The sequence below is a fragment of the Cydia strobilella genome, chromosome 5 (genome assembly GCF_947568885.1).
Source record: "Cydia strobilella chromosome 5, ilCydStro3.1, whole genome shotgun sequence".
In the NCBI taxonomy this organism is placed as follows: Eukaryota; Metazoa; Arthropoda; class Insecta; order Lepidoptera; family Tortricidae; genus Cydia; species Cydia strobilella.
The window spans coordinates 6,002,460-6,018,285 of NC_086045.1; the positions used below are offsets into that span (position 1 = coordinate 6,002,460).

At 38.1% G+C, this 15,826-nt stretch overlaps 1 protein-coding gene across 1 annotated transcript in view; it reads right to left on the minus strand.

The window, feature by feature from the left end:
• Positions 1-6,819: 6,819 nt before the first annotated feature.
• LOC134741379 (proton-coupled amino acid transporter-like protein pathetic) overlaps positions 6,820-15,826 on the minus strand; it is a 41,004-nt gene continuing 31,997 nt past the window's right edge. Inside the window, exons 5-10 of the mRNA XM_063674141.1 lie at positions 13,755-13,876; positions 13,333-13,417; positions 11,617-11,858; positions 10,906-11,118; positions 9,101-9,270; positions 6,820-7,097 (exon numbers count right to left, since the gene is read on the minus strand). Of these exons, the coding sequence (XP_063530211.1) occupies positions 6,859-7,097; positions 9,101-9,270; positions 10,906-11,118; positions 11,617-11,858; positions 13,333-13,417; positions 13,755-13,876 (1,071 nt within the window). The 3' untranslated portion in view covers positions 6,820-6,858. The remainder of the gene's footprint in view (positions 7,098-9,100; positions 9,271-10,905; positions 11,119-11,616; positions 11,859-13,332; positions 13,418-13,754; positions 13,877-15,826) is intronic.

Here is a 15,826-nt window from a genome sequence, read left to right on the forward strand (position 1 = left end):
TCTCCATCTCCACGCGGATTACTGATGACTGCAGCAAGGGCAACCATGCTATAAAGAAAACATATTTTCATCACTAGCGTAGTGGCACCAATGATTGACACTTTTAGGAGATAGGCGGATACTCTATAAAATTAAGTTATTTAGTCATCATTAAGCCACAAGTAACGAGTGAGTATGGTAAGGTATATTCTTGAGACTTATTACTAGGGTGTATTATTTTTATTAACTATACACAGGCTAGAAGAAAATCCAAAAAAAGGAAAGAGTATAAATCTCCAATCATGGACACTGAATCTCCAGTAAACAACACCCAGTTTTCGACAATACCAGTTACCGACACCCAGTTATCGACTATTAATTACCCGTAATGTGAATCTGCCAGTCTGTAATAAAATAAAATGAACTACATATTTAGTAAGTATTCATATATTGTCTACAGTACCCATTATCCAACTTGGGAACAAATCAATTTAATTACCCATTATATTAGAAACATTCGTGCTCGAGTGTATTAATTATACAAATACACGCACATAATAAGTATAATAGGGTATGTGCGTCCTGACTCTTCTCTTTCCGCACAGACTTGCGAACTTCTATGTTCGCGGTAGGCCCTCTAGTCTGGTTGCTTCTTTGATCTGACGCCAAAGCGAAGCAACGAGCAAAGCGAAGCACAAGGGCACTACTACCTTTTCTCGAAGCGCTTCGTCGTTTTTTTTAACCCTCATAACTTGGGTTTGGATTATACCAGATAAACAAAATTCTCGCGATATGATGTCATTAGTGGACTTATTAAGCATACATTTTTTTTAATAACATAGCTCTTGTACTTTAGATTTTATTCATATCTAAAAAACTGATGCCAGACAGTCCAGCCTGTACACTCCTGCAATCTGTAGAGATCTGTGAGTGTGGCCTATCATATGTCGGGCAGACGAAACGGAGCATTTCCACTCGGGTGAAGGAACACATAGCTGATGTCAAGCACCGTCGACCTAGGTCTGCAGTCTGTGAGCATGTCATGGATAAAGCCAATCACTCAATCAAGTTTGATAAGCCTCTGGTTCTTGCCAAGGAGAAGCGTTACATACCCAGAATGCTGCGGGAGGCCATTGAGATTAAGAAATATCCAAACTTTAATAGGGAAGATGGCTTTTCTCTACCACCAGCTTGGGATCCTGTAGTCCATCTGATAAAGGAGCAAGCGAGACATAGACTGTGAGACCTTAGTGTTGGATGATGCTGGACATTCTGATGTTTTGAAAAGATGTGTCCCGCCGAGTTTGTTGCCGGTCCCATATTGGGATACCCTCCTACAATTTAGGAGGGAATTTAATCTTCTCGGGTCCGTGGTGTAGGGTTGGAGCCGGCGTAGTTTTTATCGCGTATATATATATCTTTACTTGAAAATAATTGTAGTGTATAACTAGCCTTATGAACCGATTTTGCATGTACAACCAGCCTTAAAGTTTGTAGTCTATGATTGTTCATTATTTTAGTATGTGGGTATTTTTGCAGTTTGTAATTTTTCCTCAGTCACCCGTTGACCACGAACGCTGTAAAGGGTTCGAAACGTCGGGATGTATTATAAATTCAATCAATATACAATATACGCGATATAATCCGGAGGTTAGATACATCAAAATATATTATGCAATAACTATATGGGGCAATGCATCGGATATTCAAAAAGTGCTAGTACTACAGAAGCGTTCTGTGAGGATCATGTGCGGTGTCAACCGACGGGACTCGGCCAAACCTCTCTTTGGAAATCTAGGCATAATGACGGGAATCTCGTTATTTATCTATAATTATTTGCTAGAAATTCACAAACAAGCGGACTCTCTTCTAAAATTATCGGATATACACAATTATAACACGCGATCCAGGCACAAATTGCTTCTACCAAAGGTGCGGCTTAAAAAATGTCAAAAACAGGACGTTTACTTAAAGATCAAAATGATCAATAAACTGCCATTGGAAATAACTAACCTGCCAATAAGTAGCTTTAAAAATAAAATATCTAATTATTTCAGGAAGCATGCCTTCTACTCTGTGACCGAATATTTAAACTGTAATTTGACATGAATAACTTGGCATAATGTTAAATAGGCCATTGAAGGGAAATTTTAATCACTTTAATTGACAACAATTACTTCATTCATTTCTATATATTGTAATGTATTTTTCAACACACTTGCTCAAAACGACGTTTTTATTCCACCGATTTTTAATTTATAATCCTAGATATTAAACACGCGTGCTCTTTCAGTGTATTATTCCACTCGTGCTTTTTCATTATATTATCAGACTGAGTTAAGAAGCTAACTAATTGCTAATAATATGCATGGAAAGGGCCGGGGCGAGCGAGGGCCGGCCGGCAGTACGAGTATGACAGATGAAACACACAATACTAACTGTTTTAACTATTAAAATTTGATTAATATGAAAGTTTCTTTTTTTCTCGCAAGTGTGTTGAAAAACGTCGTATGAAACGCGTGTACATTGGTCATTACACACATCGGCTTTCTTATTGCGCGCTCGCTTACAGCTCGCGCGCACAATATCGCCTCGTGTGTAATGACCAATTTAGCACACTTGTATCATAATGTACTATTACTTATTTAACGCTTGTAACGACATACCATGTAATGCACATATTACTTATGAATAAATGAAAATGAAAAATGTGCTGCGAGGTTTTTGTTCGGTGTAATTAGTAAATTTACGGTTAGAAAAATTGTATTTGAATAAGTAAATAGCCGTTTCGAATAATTTAACATTGCTGGCACTTTCATTTATCAAGTGAAAAATTATTAAATAATGGACAAAGGTTTATCGTTTTTAGTGTAGTATGTAGAGTCTGTGCGGAAAGAGAAGAGTCGTAAAATGTATTGGATCCCATACATTTCACGACTCTTCTCTTTCCGTACATACTATATTATACATTTATTTACATACAAGATATATACAGAATACCGAAGAGCTGGCGGCTTTCTCGCACAACGTATCAGCATTGCGATACAGCGGGGAAATGCCGCCAGCATCCTTGGTACAATGCCTCAAGGGCCTATTTTAGATTTAAGCTAGTTATTAATTTCGTTTACGTAGTACCACTGTATATATCTTGTATGTACATACTATTAGTTTTGGCTTTTTCGTAAATATAGTGAATAATTTTATGTATGACTAAAAAATTTTTTTTATTAAAATTAAAATTGTAAACCCGAGTCATCATCTAGCATCTGTCGGTGTCGGATTTTCATTTGATACCTATTCGATGAATCAATGTACTTTTTTTGTATTTAAACTAAAAATATAAATACTAATGGCTGTGTGTGCTGAAGAACCCCATTCGAACATAATTATTATATGTATATGTGCCAAAAACTAAAAATATATAATACATAAGTACACATGAGGCAGCCATAAGACACTGTGTAAACCAAATAATTAAAGGCTTTTTTTACGTGGAGTAATGCATTTAGGCATTCCACCTAGCCGGGGAACTAGGACGGATATTTTGGACTCGTGGCCAAGGGGCCAAATACCGACTAAACCCTCCGCGGTATGCCCGTCTCGCAGCAATGGTGGCGGTGACACGGACGCAAAGCATTCCACCGCGAATAAAATTATGTGCTGCATTCCTAAATAATTTTTATATGATTTGCATAGTGGAATGCCGTACAAACTTATTATAATTACATTCATGAAAAATCAAATATTAGTTATAATAGTTAAGGTTTTGTTACTTAAGGCTACTGCACCTTTCAGCCAGCAGTTTTTGAAAAACCGTAGCGCTGTTTTAGATCACAATACGGTTGCCAAAAAATTTATTAGTAATCTTGAGGCCTTTCTCTAGTAACTTTATCGATTCGAAACCTGATTTCTTGACTTTTGCTCGATATAATCACGAACATAGATTTGTAACAATGTTTGCACAAAAGCAAAAAAATAGATAGTTGGCGGGTATAAAGCTGTAATTTTAAATGATAATTTCGGCAAAAGGTGATACTATTTCTTTTTTCAATTCCATTAATACATTTACCTATTTGTCGAAAAGCAGGTAGTGTTAGACCAAAAAAAGTCAGAAACGATTTTGATAGCATACGCGTTGCAGTGTTATTTATACGTCATAATTTCATAGAAGTTTGACCATGGAGACTATATAAAGGAGCCAAATCTCTATGTACGAAAAGTGTCCATCAAAACACAGTAATTAGGGGGCGCCACCATACACCGAAATACTACCAAAAACAACCTACGTAATTTGGTTATTTGTTGTCTTATATGGTTCATGTTATACTCATGTCCCAGAGCCTAACTATCGCCACCGGAGAGATTAAGAACTATTATTTACAGCTGAAAGCTGGTCACTTTTGCAATAGTTCTGCTGTAAGAGATTGTCGTCCTTTCTATACCGTCCATAAGTTTGACGTTTAAAATAACGCACTGCATGTGCTATCAAAATAGTTGCAGGCTTATCTTAGTCTAAACTCTACAAACAGATGTTAAATACAAGATACATAATTAAGTACTCCACTTTTTACACATATTTTAAACTTTATTTGTGAAAATTTGTATTTATTAAATACGAGTAAGTATTAATAGTGGGCGTGGTGTTATTTATGAAATTTAAAGAATTGTTAAATATGAAATGTCGTCATAGTACATTTTAGCTCTGCAGAAATTCTTAATTATTGTCACCCTACATACTTGTAAACAGGTATAACTAATGACAGTTAATTTGCGGTCTAGACACTGGACGCAACCACTTCACTAGTGGTTTTATTCCTTTCCTTTAAACCATCCGTGAGCATAACATGCTTCATTCAAGTTTGAAGTCGATTTCACAAAGTACCATATTTTATGGTTGTGTTGTGTGGTCCGGAGTTCGAATTCGGTTAAGAGAATTTATTTGTGTTTATATGCAAAAAGAATTGAAGATCTCTAAGTTGAGTAGATATTTGTATTTCTAAGATTTTTTGAAAATTCAACATGATACCTGGGGTATCCCAAAATGTGTGACAAATTTATTATCAAAATATTTAATATAAAGTAAACATTAAAAGTAATAATTTTGGTTGAGAGTTGTAACAAAATTAGTTAAATAATTTTTCGTAGATTGTTCGTGGCCCGCAGCATTACGGCTGTTCTAGATTTTGCAGCCACGTCTTTGGGCATACTAAATATTCCGTGAAAATTTGGTTTTTGTTACATTTTTTTGATTCTAAGTCACATATAACATTTTAAACTTTCGCGGTTTGAACACATATTAAATCACATTTACAAATTTTTTTCTAAGTCACATCTTTACGATTGCTTGAATAGAAATATTGTTTTTCAGGAACATTGTTGGGATCCGCTGGAATATCGAGAGTGTTAGGAGTCACAGGCTGATATGGCATTAAGACTACAGTCGAGAACGAAAAATTTCCTTCTTACTGCAGCGTCGCGATTAGCGGTGGTGTCGCACACTGCTAGAGTTCAAGCAGTGAAGTTGTTCAACAAGTTGCCTATCGAGTTTAAATCTATGAAATGTCACAAGAAATTTAAAGCGAAACTTAAATTATTTCTGTTGGAAAAAATTTATTACAGCGTTGACGAGTTTTAACTTTTATTATTTGAATTTTAATCATGATTCGACTATTGGCTATTTATTTTTGACATATTGTATTATTTTGACATTTTGTATAATTGTAAATGAAATTATTTGTAAATAGGCATGTTTTATTTAATAATGTAAACATTCAAACACAATGTATTATTGTATATGAGTTAAATGAAATGAAATGAAATGAAATAGAGCTGAAGTTTCATCGTCAACAAATGGTTGAGTACTTTCCTCAGTTGACTGTTAAACTTCGGCACCCTCGGGCTTTAACATGTTTTATGTAGGTACATTATACTTCAAAAAAAAATTGACATGTAATCTCTAATAATATTCTAAATATAATTGAAATATTATTATTTTTTTTATTATAAAATAAACCACGTAAGGTATCGAGTAGTACATATCATCATCATCATAATTTTAGAGCATGGCTCTTGTCGGTGGAGTAGGGTAAGCCGGTCTAAGAGCACGCATCCGATAAGAGTACGCTACACCAAAATCCACTTGCCGGCGACTTTATTTGCGTGGAATTAGTAATTTGGGTACCTTAATTATTTTTTTAAATCTGCTTTTTAATCTATCCTTTTTTTCACCCCCAAATTGATCCATTCTATAAATTTCCATCCCATTTTTTACACTCTTACGAGATGATTTTGAAATTATTCTATTCCTAAGCAAGCTCAAACTATCCCCGTACCAAGTTTCATCTAAATCGGTTCAGCGGTTATTGATTCCCTGTACAAATTTCCACCCCCCCTTTCACCCCCTTGAGGGGTGAGTTCTGGGATAAAAAGTATTCTATGTAAATTTGAACTAAATCGGTTTAGCGGTTTAAGCGTGAAGAGGTTACAGACAGACATACAGACACACTTTCGCATTTATAATATTAGTATGGATTGCAGTAACTGTGATTTAGGAAGTAAACGATCTGTTTGAAAAAAGAAAAATGTTGAGACTGTTAGTTTATTAAGCCCTTTGTTACTCCGTCATCTCGCAGCAATAAAGAATGTATTATCACACCGATGCGGATCTCCGGTGTGTGAGCGAGACAGCGCCATCGCTTTGCAAGTAAGTATAAAGCGATGTCCCGCTCGCACACCGGAGCGGCGTGCGGATCGCCATCCAATGTAAAGATCGGGGCATTAAGTATGGGGGATTAAGTAGCGGCAATAGCAGTAGTGTGACAAAGTAAAAAAAACAACGTCCAAGAGTCATAATATATTTAAACTTAACTAAATCAAATATCACAATTTCTCTAGAATGCTGGCGATGGAGGCAGCCACGCCGGACACCATGGCTACGGTTGCCAGCAGCACAATGATGGTGTTCTTCACGACGACCCAGTAGCAGCAACCCAGGTCCTTGCCCCAGCGCCAGACGGTCTCTGAGATGGCCGGCAGCATCAGCCCCATAAAGGAGAGGCATACGGCTCCCACCAGCTCCATAAACAACTCCAGGCGCGGAACTGCGCTGGCTAGTCCAACTGTTGACAATTAAAATGAGGATCAAATTTGGATCAAGTCAAGGAAGTGGAGTCAAGGTGCCTAGAAGGCGATTCTTTTTGCATTCAGAGAGGTAATTCGGCCATTCTTCGCTGAATGGCGATACTTATACGCTGTGTGAAATAGTGGCCACTGGCCAGCCCTCAAGGTCGCAAGGTTTCAAGGCCTTTATTAGGCGCGCTGACAAATCATTATATAGGTACAGCCGATGCGCACTTGGCCCCCATGGCCCTAAACTATCAACGCCAAACGCCGCAAATAAAACTTCTAACTAACAGAAAAATAAACCTAAAACTGAGGTCCTGGTTAAATGTGTCGCTTAACCTCAAACTGGGGTAATCCATCTGTTAGATTAGATTTTGGTATTAAGAAAAGGTAACAGGATTCATCGTAGTAGGTATGTTAAAATAAAATCTTTGAACTTTTAAAAATCTCCACTTAATTTAATATCCATTCTGCAAAACTAGCTTATATCCAGTAGTTAATTAAGCGCTCTTACTGAACAATTCAATTTAAATATTCCATGTTTTTTTTTTCTACTGTTTCTCATGGAATCCTCATTAGGATGGTGCATAGGAGAAGAATAAAATTATTCCGTATCTTTACTACTTGATGGCTTGCTACAAAATCGACGTCTACAAATGAAAACAGGAATATGGAAACAATATTTGGCATAACTTTAGTTCTAATATGCCGTTAAGCTCACAGCCAGTAACATAATCATTACAACATCAAAATACTTCATAATTGGCCGATGTACATTATCTCTATGTCTATGAAAATATGACGTTTATTCTCGCTCTTCTGTACTCTGGCGTACGTCACAGGCTAATTAGTACGTACATATATTGACATCAGAATGTTATCGGTTAGTTAAATCAAAGAGGATATAATAGGATAGAGTGGTACTGTCATAGTGAATTTTGTAACCACAGTAAATTCATTGCCATCTATCGACATACTTTAAAACTAAAAATTAAGATTTATAAAAATACGATAAAATGTATTTAAATATGGATAAATGATTTTTTTTATTTGCATTAATTATTTTTATATGATTTTGACCCATGTTCTTTCACTGATATGCGTTAAAATTGTTAAATACCAAACGAAACCGTCAACGCCCTCTATACGAGAGTCGACCAAAGGTAGTGGCGCCATCTGATCGAGAATCATATTTTCGTGATTTTCGAGGCACGTTTTTTCCTTACACTGTATCCATCTATTACGGAGTTATATCTGTCTTTGGTTAAATAGTATATTAGAATTGTACGATATCTGATTGAATCATTCAAATGTCATTCTGATATCAGTGTACGTTCGAATTGGCCTGTCAGTTGGTTCAGAGTAAGCTTATACGGACTGTATTTGGGGTTGAAACGGCCATGAGCAGAAGTTTTACTTGCAAAACTTCAACTCGCCCTATTTTTTTTGTATCACAATTTCTAGCCACGAATGAATATATCATACATAGCTGTATATGTTACTTTTATCTTCATGCCGAATGTTATATCAACATGTCGTTTTATAACTATTAAAATGTAAAAAATTAAGAACCCCCTATTCTATATGCAAAAAAAAACTTTGGAAAAGAGCTAATACTCTTCAAACTGCTGGCCCGATTCCTATCCAACACAGCTAAGAACCACTGCAAGGAAACTCACTATCACGCAAAAACCGCATCGAAATCGGTCCATCAGTTGGAGAACTACGAAGCCACAGACAGACATATATGTGGTATTTTCTATAAAAAGAGACCTTATTGTCGATGGCGCTTACGCCATTATAAACGATGCTCAGATATAAATACAATGCCGCGCGACGCTGTGCGGCGTAAGCGCCATCGACAATAAGGTCCCTTTTCATAGAAAATGCCCCATATTGCCGTCAAATATATAACACCCCTCTTTTTGCGCTGGGGATTAAAAATGCGAGTAATCTCTTAAGTCAACCCCACCTATGTTTAGTTGATATGTAGCCCTACCTATTAATAAGGTTCCAACGAGGCGGATCCCAGCGATCGCCCACCGGTGCGCCCGCGCCGGCACCTTGGGCTCCACGCGTCGCCACACCACGTCGAAGGGGACGTAGAAAATCAAGGCGAACGTCAGCAGCATCACGCACGCCACCAGGATCTTAGCCGATTGAGCCAGGCTGAAACGAATGGGGTTGGCAACTGTCAAAGGTTTGCAGAGATGACGCCATCATAGCTTGCCCCTTATTCTATGAGATTTGGCTTAAATGGCTGGCATTCAGGGTATTAAAAAAACAAAAAATTGACACAATTTTTAGGGATTGACAGGGCAAGCTATGCTGGCGCCATCTGCTAAATATTTCAACCGGCCAACCCCATTGAGTAAATGTGGTATTTTCTATAAAAAGGGACCTTATTTTCGATGGCGCTTACGCCATTATTTACGATGCTCCGATATAAATACAATGCCGCGTGACGCTGTGCGGCGTAAGCGCCATCGACAATAAGGTCCCTTTTCATAGAAAATGCCCCAAATATTTAAGGCCCCGTAGGTTCGTGTTTTCTTCTCACTCTCACTGAGCGTGAGCGAGATGTATGTGTATTCTCGGAACCGCGAATATCATGCTTTTCAATTTTAATTTTTAACAAAAAAAACGGTTGGTTCCCTCAAAAATGAAATCGCGCAGTTTTAGAAGCAATTTTCATACTTTTAGCTTTTGTGCATAAATCGTTACAAATTTTTAAATGACAACTGATATGATTCCAATATCATTCTAGTATGTCAGTGCACGCTCGAATTGGTCTGTTCACTAGTAAATTGCACTCAAATTGCAGAAAATTGCAGTCGCCTGAAGTGGTTTATCCATATTTCCGGTAGACTGCTTCTGTTTCAAATTTTAAGAGTAAATTAACAACTGTTTAAACTGGAGGCCACATTTATTACGAGTAGTAGCGCAGGCTGCACCTAGTTACGTTAAGGCACCGTGGGTTGAGGTCGCAGCTCGCTTAGCACAGAATTTTCATATTTGGCTTATGTGCAAAAATATTACAAATTTTTAATGGTGCGTTTTAGACCCAATTATACTCGTGATTTTTTTCTATCGAGCGAAAGTTGTTTAATCAGATTTCGAATCAATGAAGTTACTAGAGAAAGCGATAAAGCCGTAAACCTCAAACGTCGCAAGTTCGATAGTTTGCGGGGTTGAAATGAAACCCTGGCGCCGTGGGGGCCTAGCGCACGTCGCGTCGCCTCTATACTATGAGAAGCTATTTTATTATATATTATATTATAGAGGCTTCTGGTGACCAGAGGGCTGGCTAAATTTCGCTTAGCGGATCAGAATTGCTATCCAGCGGGGCAATGCGGTCAGCCTTCTGGGCAACCGAGCGACCACGGCTCATTATGTATTAATAACCAATAAACTTACCTCATTCTACTCAGCCGATGGGAAATTTTACAACTGTCAGAAATCATCTTAAAAAGAAGCTTTTTGCCATTTCTGGACCAAACTGTGTACGGAGCTACAGAGCGTAGCGTGGCGATATTACCCGAAATTCTCCTAATGTGATACCTAATTATCGCAAAGAAAATGGATATAGAGTCAGAAGATGCAAGCGGTGAATTCAACCTACTTGGTACTTACACCTTCTCTCTTGTGACCAGTGAAATCACGGTAGTGCCTAGAGGATTTATGTGAACATAACCAGAACGAAACTAAGTATAACTTCAACAATGTCGTATCTACTTGATCATTTGTCAGAAGGCATATTCTCAGCGAATATTGTTTCTTGACATTTTATGTCAGCCGGCTTACATTTCATCTTGAGGTAGGTTTAGTGTGAGACTTCCACGCACGTCATCCCCGTACTGCACATAGCCGGCGAATCCCACGCAGCCGTACAGTATTGACACGGTCACCATGGCGATGTTCAGCACCCCAGGACAGCCCAGGAACTGCGTCGGTTTCACCATCTCGTTCTCGACCGGCATCACCACGCCAATGCCTTCCATTGCAAATAAGCTCGTGCTGAAAAACAAAAAAACAATTATAGTTTGGCAAGAGTCACTTGTCAGTGGAGCATTGTGATGATAAGGAACCCTTAAAGTAAGATTTAACTCGTACTGACCGGTATTTTTTCATGCCATAGGAGTTCCAGTCCCGCTCGGCTAAATTACAAGACGAGCCATAAAATAGATAAAAAAATTAATTGACCTTTAGAATTCCCCCAGCCGTTGAAAGGGTGAAGAGTGCACACCCTTTTCACGTTGGGTAAATGCGTTTGCGCATTCCTCCTGGTCTGGGGGAACCAGGAGGAATGACGGACTAACCAGTGGTAGGGCTACCGTCTAGAACCAACAACGAATGCCGACTCCGCCATGTGGTGCGCCGCGGGGTCGCTATCAGCATTCGATCTCGTGCGCTCCGGCGGGCGGCCTATGGTCCGCAGACATTGTGGGAGCCGCCGGAGTCCTGCGCAGCCCACTACATAATGCATGGCTCTGAATAAAACCAGTGAAAACTCACCTTATAAAATTAGGAATCCCCGTTATAGGGGCAGCCAATTTTCTTTCCGATAGATCGGGCGGGTCCCTTAAGCAGTAGTAGACAGAGATGCCGATGGCCGCGGCCCACACTAAGTTGGCGAGAGCGGAGAACGGGACGAGGTACTTCAGCTTGTTGATTTGGGTGAGTGGAACCAGAACCACTAAAGTCAGCGCGCAGTAGACGGTGACAGACCAGGAAGGACCCCCGTATTCGTCTGATACCTAAAAATATATCGATGCTGTTCACCGGCATATAATAAGTAATAGTATTTCATATAATTATACGCGTATAGAGCGTGTACGTGCTCCATCCCGCCTTGAGTGGAATTACGTCAACCGCGGGAGAAGATTGTCTTAATATTGACAGCATCTTAGTTCCATCAGCAATGCTATAACCAAAGTGCAAAATGTTGTGCCACGAGTCATGTACCTATATGTCGCAGTCAAATTGTAAAAAGTCCGCATTTTGTAAAATATGAAATTAACAGCGCCGTTTGCAATTTGCCGCAGCATTTTGATCGAATTAATTTTTTAATCTACTAATGCGATATATATAGGTACATACATAACTATTACACACCCTGGCCCGGGGGCTGGGGTTTAAGGTGCGGGAATGATTTCGTGTATTTTTAATTTTATTTATTGTAAAATGGTTCATAATCAGGTAGTACTTACCTAAGCTTCAAATGTGCTTAGACATTATAAAATACATAGTTTCTGTTTTTGCAATTTTTACCAATTTTTTGGCTATTAACACATAGTTAAAACATTTCCGCACCCAAAACGCCGGAGTAGGTGTAGGTATGTTATCTATGTAAATTATTTATCCGCGCTTGTCAGTTTTAGCATGTTTCAGTAAATAACAACTGTTACTTCTACCACGTTGCCATGATTATGATTACAAGTGCCTACTTGTAAATACTTCGGCGTAATCATGGCAACGTGGTAGAAGTAACAGTTGTTATTTAGGGTAGTCACCTAAAGTAAAGGTAAAGAACTGAATTAGGCCTTCATTGATGCGTAAGTATACAAATATTTTATGTCGTGCGCACATTCCCTGATCGTATATTAGATGAAATAATGCAAATATTGACCTAGTTATTTATTTCCAGTTCCACCATATCATAAGAATAATAATAAGAAATATTTATTAGCACAAAATAGTAGACATTTCTGCCGAGGTAGTTTGGCACTCGAATGCAGTGCGTGCGCGTTGTGTGTGTGTGTGTGTGTGTGTGTGTGTGTGTGTGTGTGTGTGTGTGTGTGTGTGTGTGTGTGTGTGTGTGTGTGTGTGTGTGTGTGTGTGTGTGTGTGTATGTGTATGTGTATTTGTAGGCACGATTGCCTAAGTGCTACAATTTTTGTTTTTGTAGCAGAAAATTCCGGAGTTTAACTTTAAAAGAGGCGTTCCAGCACTGTGTGGCAGCAAAACGGAAGCTGCTACGAAAGGCACCCGTGCAGTGTGTAAGTCGTGTTGCATGTCTCATACCACGTTGGGAAAAGTTTATTTTTGTCATAAAGGTATGAGGGTTCTCTATTTTCTATAGAAACTTTTTGGAGTTATAACTCCAAAAAGTAAGATCGCTAAATGGAGAGATCTACGAGAGGCCATATTCATCAGATTGTATCATGTTGGGTCTCATCGTTAACATTGATATCAAAATCGTTAGAGATTCCTCCTAATTTATTTACTCACCTGTTTGAAGGATTCTGCCACTACCACAACATAGACACAACAAGCGCCTATGTGAGTTACGGCTAGAGCCCAGTCTGCTAACTCTCTGTAAATCAAAAGCCCCGAATCATTACATATCCTTCAAAAAATTCTTACGTTACCACTTATGGTTATTCTACTTATTTGAAAGTAGATAGGTACCTCGTTGAGGGTAATCTCGTGGTTTTGACGTTATCTTCTGAAGTAAGTACTGTAAATGCGATTTATTTGCTGTTTACTTCTCCAGTGATTATTTATTGTATTTATTAAACTTTACACACAAGTTCCAAAGCACTTATGTGGTATCAAGGTAACACGAGTCCGACGCGCACTTGGCCGGTTTTTTAAGCTCTAGTCAGGCTTTTATAGTTATTCTAGTTTGTTGAGTTGTAGCAACAGGTTACCTGGCAAACGAGGAGAACCTCCGCATGGGCTTGGGGCCCATCTGGAAGACCAGGTCACACGTGTCTGCGTACCCCAGAGCCGGCCTCTTGAGCTCCACGCACAGTTGCTGTGATGTCCTCACCTGTCCGATAGCAATAAGTTAGATGATATTGATATTTCAAAGACGGTTTCTATAAGAAAAGGTATTTGTAATGAAAATTAATACAATTAATGAAATCCTTAAGCGATATATGAATTATATGATCAAACAAATCACGCAGGATTGTCATAATGGCCGCTCCATTTTGTCATTTTCTAGAAAAATATCGTCAAATGATCTTTTTCTAGACAAAACAACAAGAAACTTGATAATGATAAATGTTACTCCCAGCCTCTCATCATCGGCTAAAGTCGCAAACCCCGTAACTCAACCTGACCAAATTTTACAGGAGGCACAAAAAACTTCACTAGGTACAAAAACAATTGTATGAAAACTTGCTTTGTTTTTTTTTTTTTACATAATATTAAGTTAAATGTAGCCGTCAGATTGTTCACATTCATTTAATAATCTTATCTGAACCCAGAAAAAACGGAGTAAAGAGTTTTTCTTAAGAAAATTGTACGGATATTGTTTGGTAAAAATGGGAGTTAGGAGTTTTGCTATAAAAAATAGACGAAAATCATTTAATCCGAATAACATATTGTAGACTTGTAAAATAATAAAAATACCTCAAATTTGTGGGTTTGCCACTTATTTTACACTCGGACCTCGGTTTTAGTGTTCCTTGTTTCCTCTTTGCTTTTACTATAATTCCATACATCGCGTTCCTTTTTCCCCTAGTTATTGTTGACCCTTTTCCTGCAATTATTTTTGTTTATTATTTTCTCAATCGCTTTTTTCTTTATTTTGATTTCTTTCGTCGTGGAATATCTTTTAAATCCTTATCCTCTTCTATACTAATCTTTCTGTAAAAGTGCTTAAACGACTTGGTTGCGTTGGACGCCATCGCCAACTCTAGGTACTGAGGGCCTACCGCGAACCACGTTCGACGTGTTGCTTCCCTTTCACACTTACGTACGAATTTACAAGTGCGACAGAGAGGCAACACGTCGAACGTGGTTTGCGGTAGGCCCTCTAAGCGGGGGGAGATACGTGATTTTACTTTAATAAAATTGCGGTCGGGAGTTGCGAGGTTTTTGCTTTTTAAATGTAAACGTTTCTCTTGGTATTTAAGTTTTGCCATTAATTGCGTTCAGAATAGTGCCATCTAAAAGTGTCAAAACATTATTTAAAAAAAATGGAGTTACGTCTCCTTTTCGTAACGTTGGAGTGCGGTGATATACCTACCGAGCAATAAATTTATTAAAAACTTATGTATCTACAAGCCAATTCGAACTGTCACGACTTTAAATACTACGTTCATGAATTTAATCATGAAGGGTATTAAGTTATCGTGCGTCTCGCTCGCGCTAATTGAACATTTACGGACAACAGAACTATGACCGATATGCACTATTTAACTGAATAGCATGATTCAAATTTATATCATTCTGATGTCAGTGTAAATTCGAATTGGCCTGTTAGTGCAGTAAAACAAACTAGAACCCAGTTGAGCAAACGCGTGGATCATTTGTACGTGACTTATCTAACGGGAAAATAAAGTAAAAAAGTAATTGGTAATTCTATTTCCTAATAGGTAATACAAGGTACATTTATGACGCAAAGCCAACAACGTAACAACGCGGTGAATTATTTTATTACTTGTCTATGATTCAATTTATACATACTAGTGTTAGGTATTCAAGATGAACGACCATATTTAAATAAAATATTTAATTGCCTCTTAGAAAAAAGTGAGTGTCCTCATCCTCAAAAAGTTAGTATATGTATAATAACGGTTAACGGTTATAGTATGTAATAACGGTTTATTAATTTATCAAAACTGCACTCAGCATATTATTATCAGCCTTCTATAGCCCACTGCTGAGCATAGGCCTATCTTCGAGAACGCCACTTATCCAGAAGTGACCCGCAACCTTCCGAATGTCGACCACCCAACAAGCCAACGCACTATTTTAAATTAACTATTAA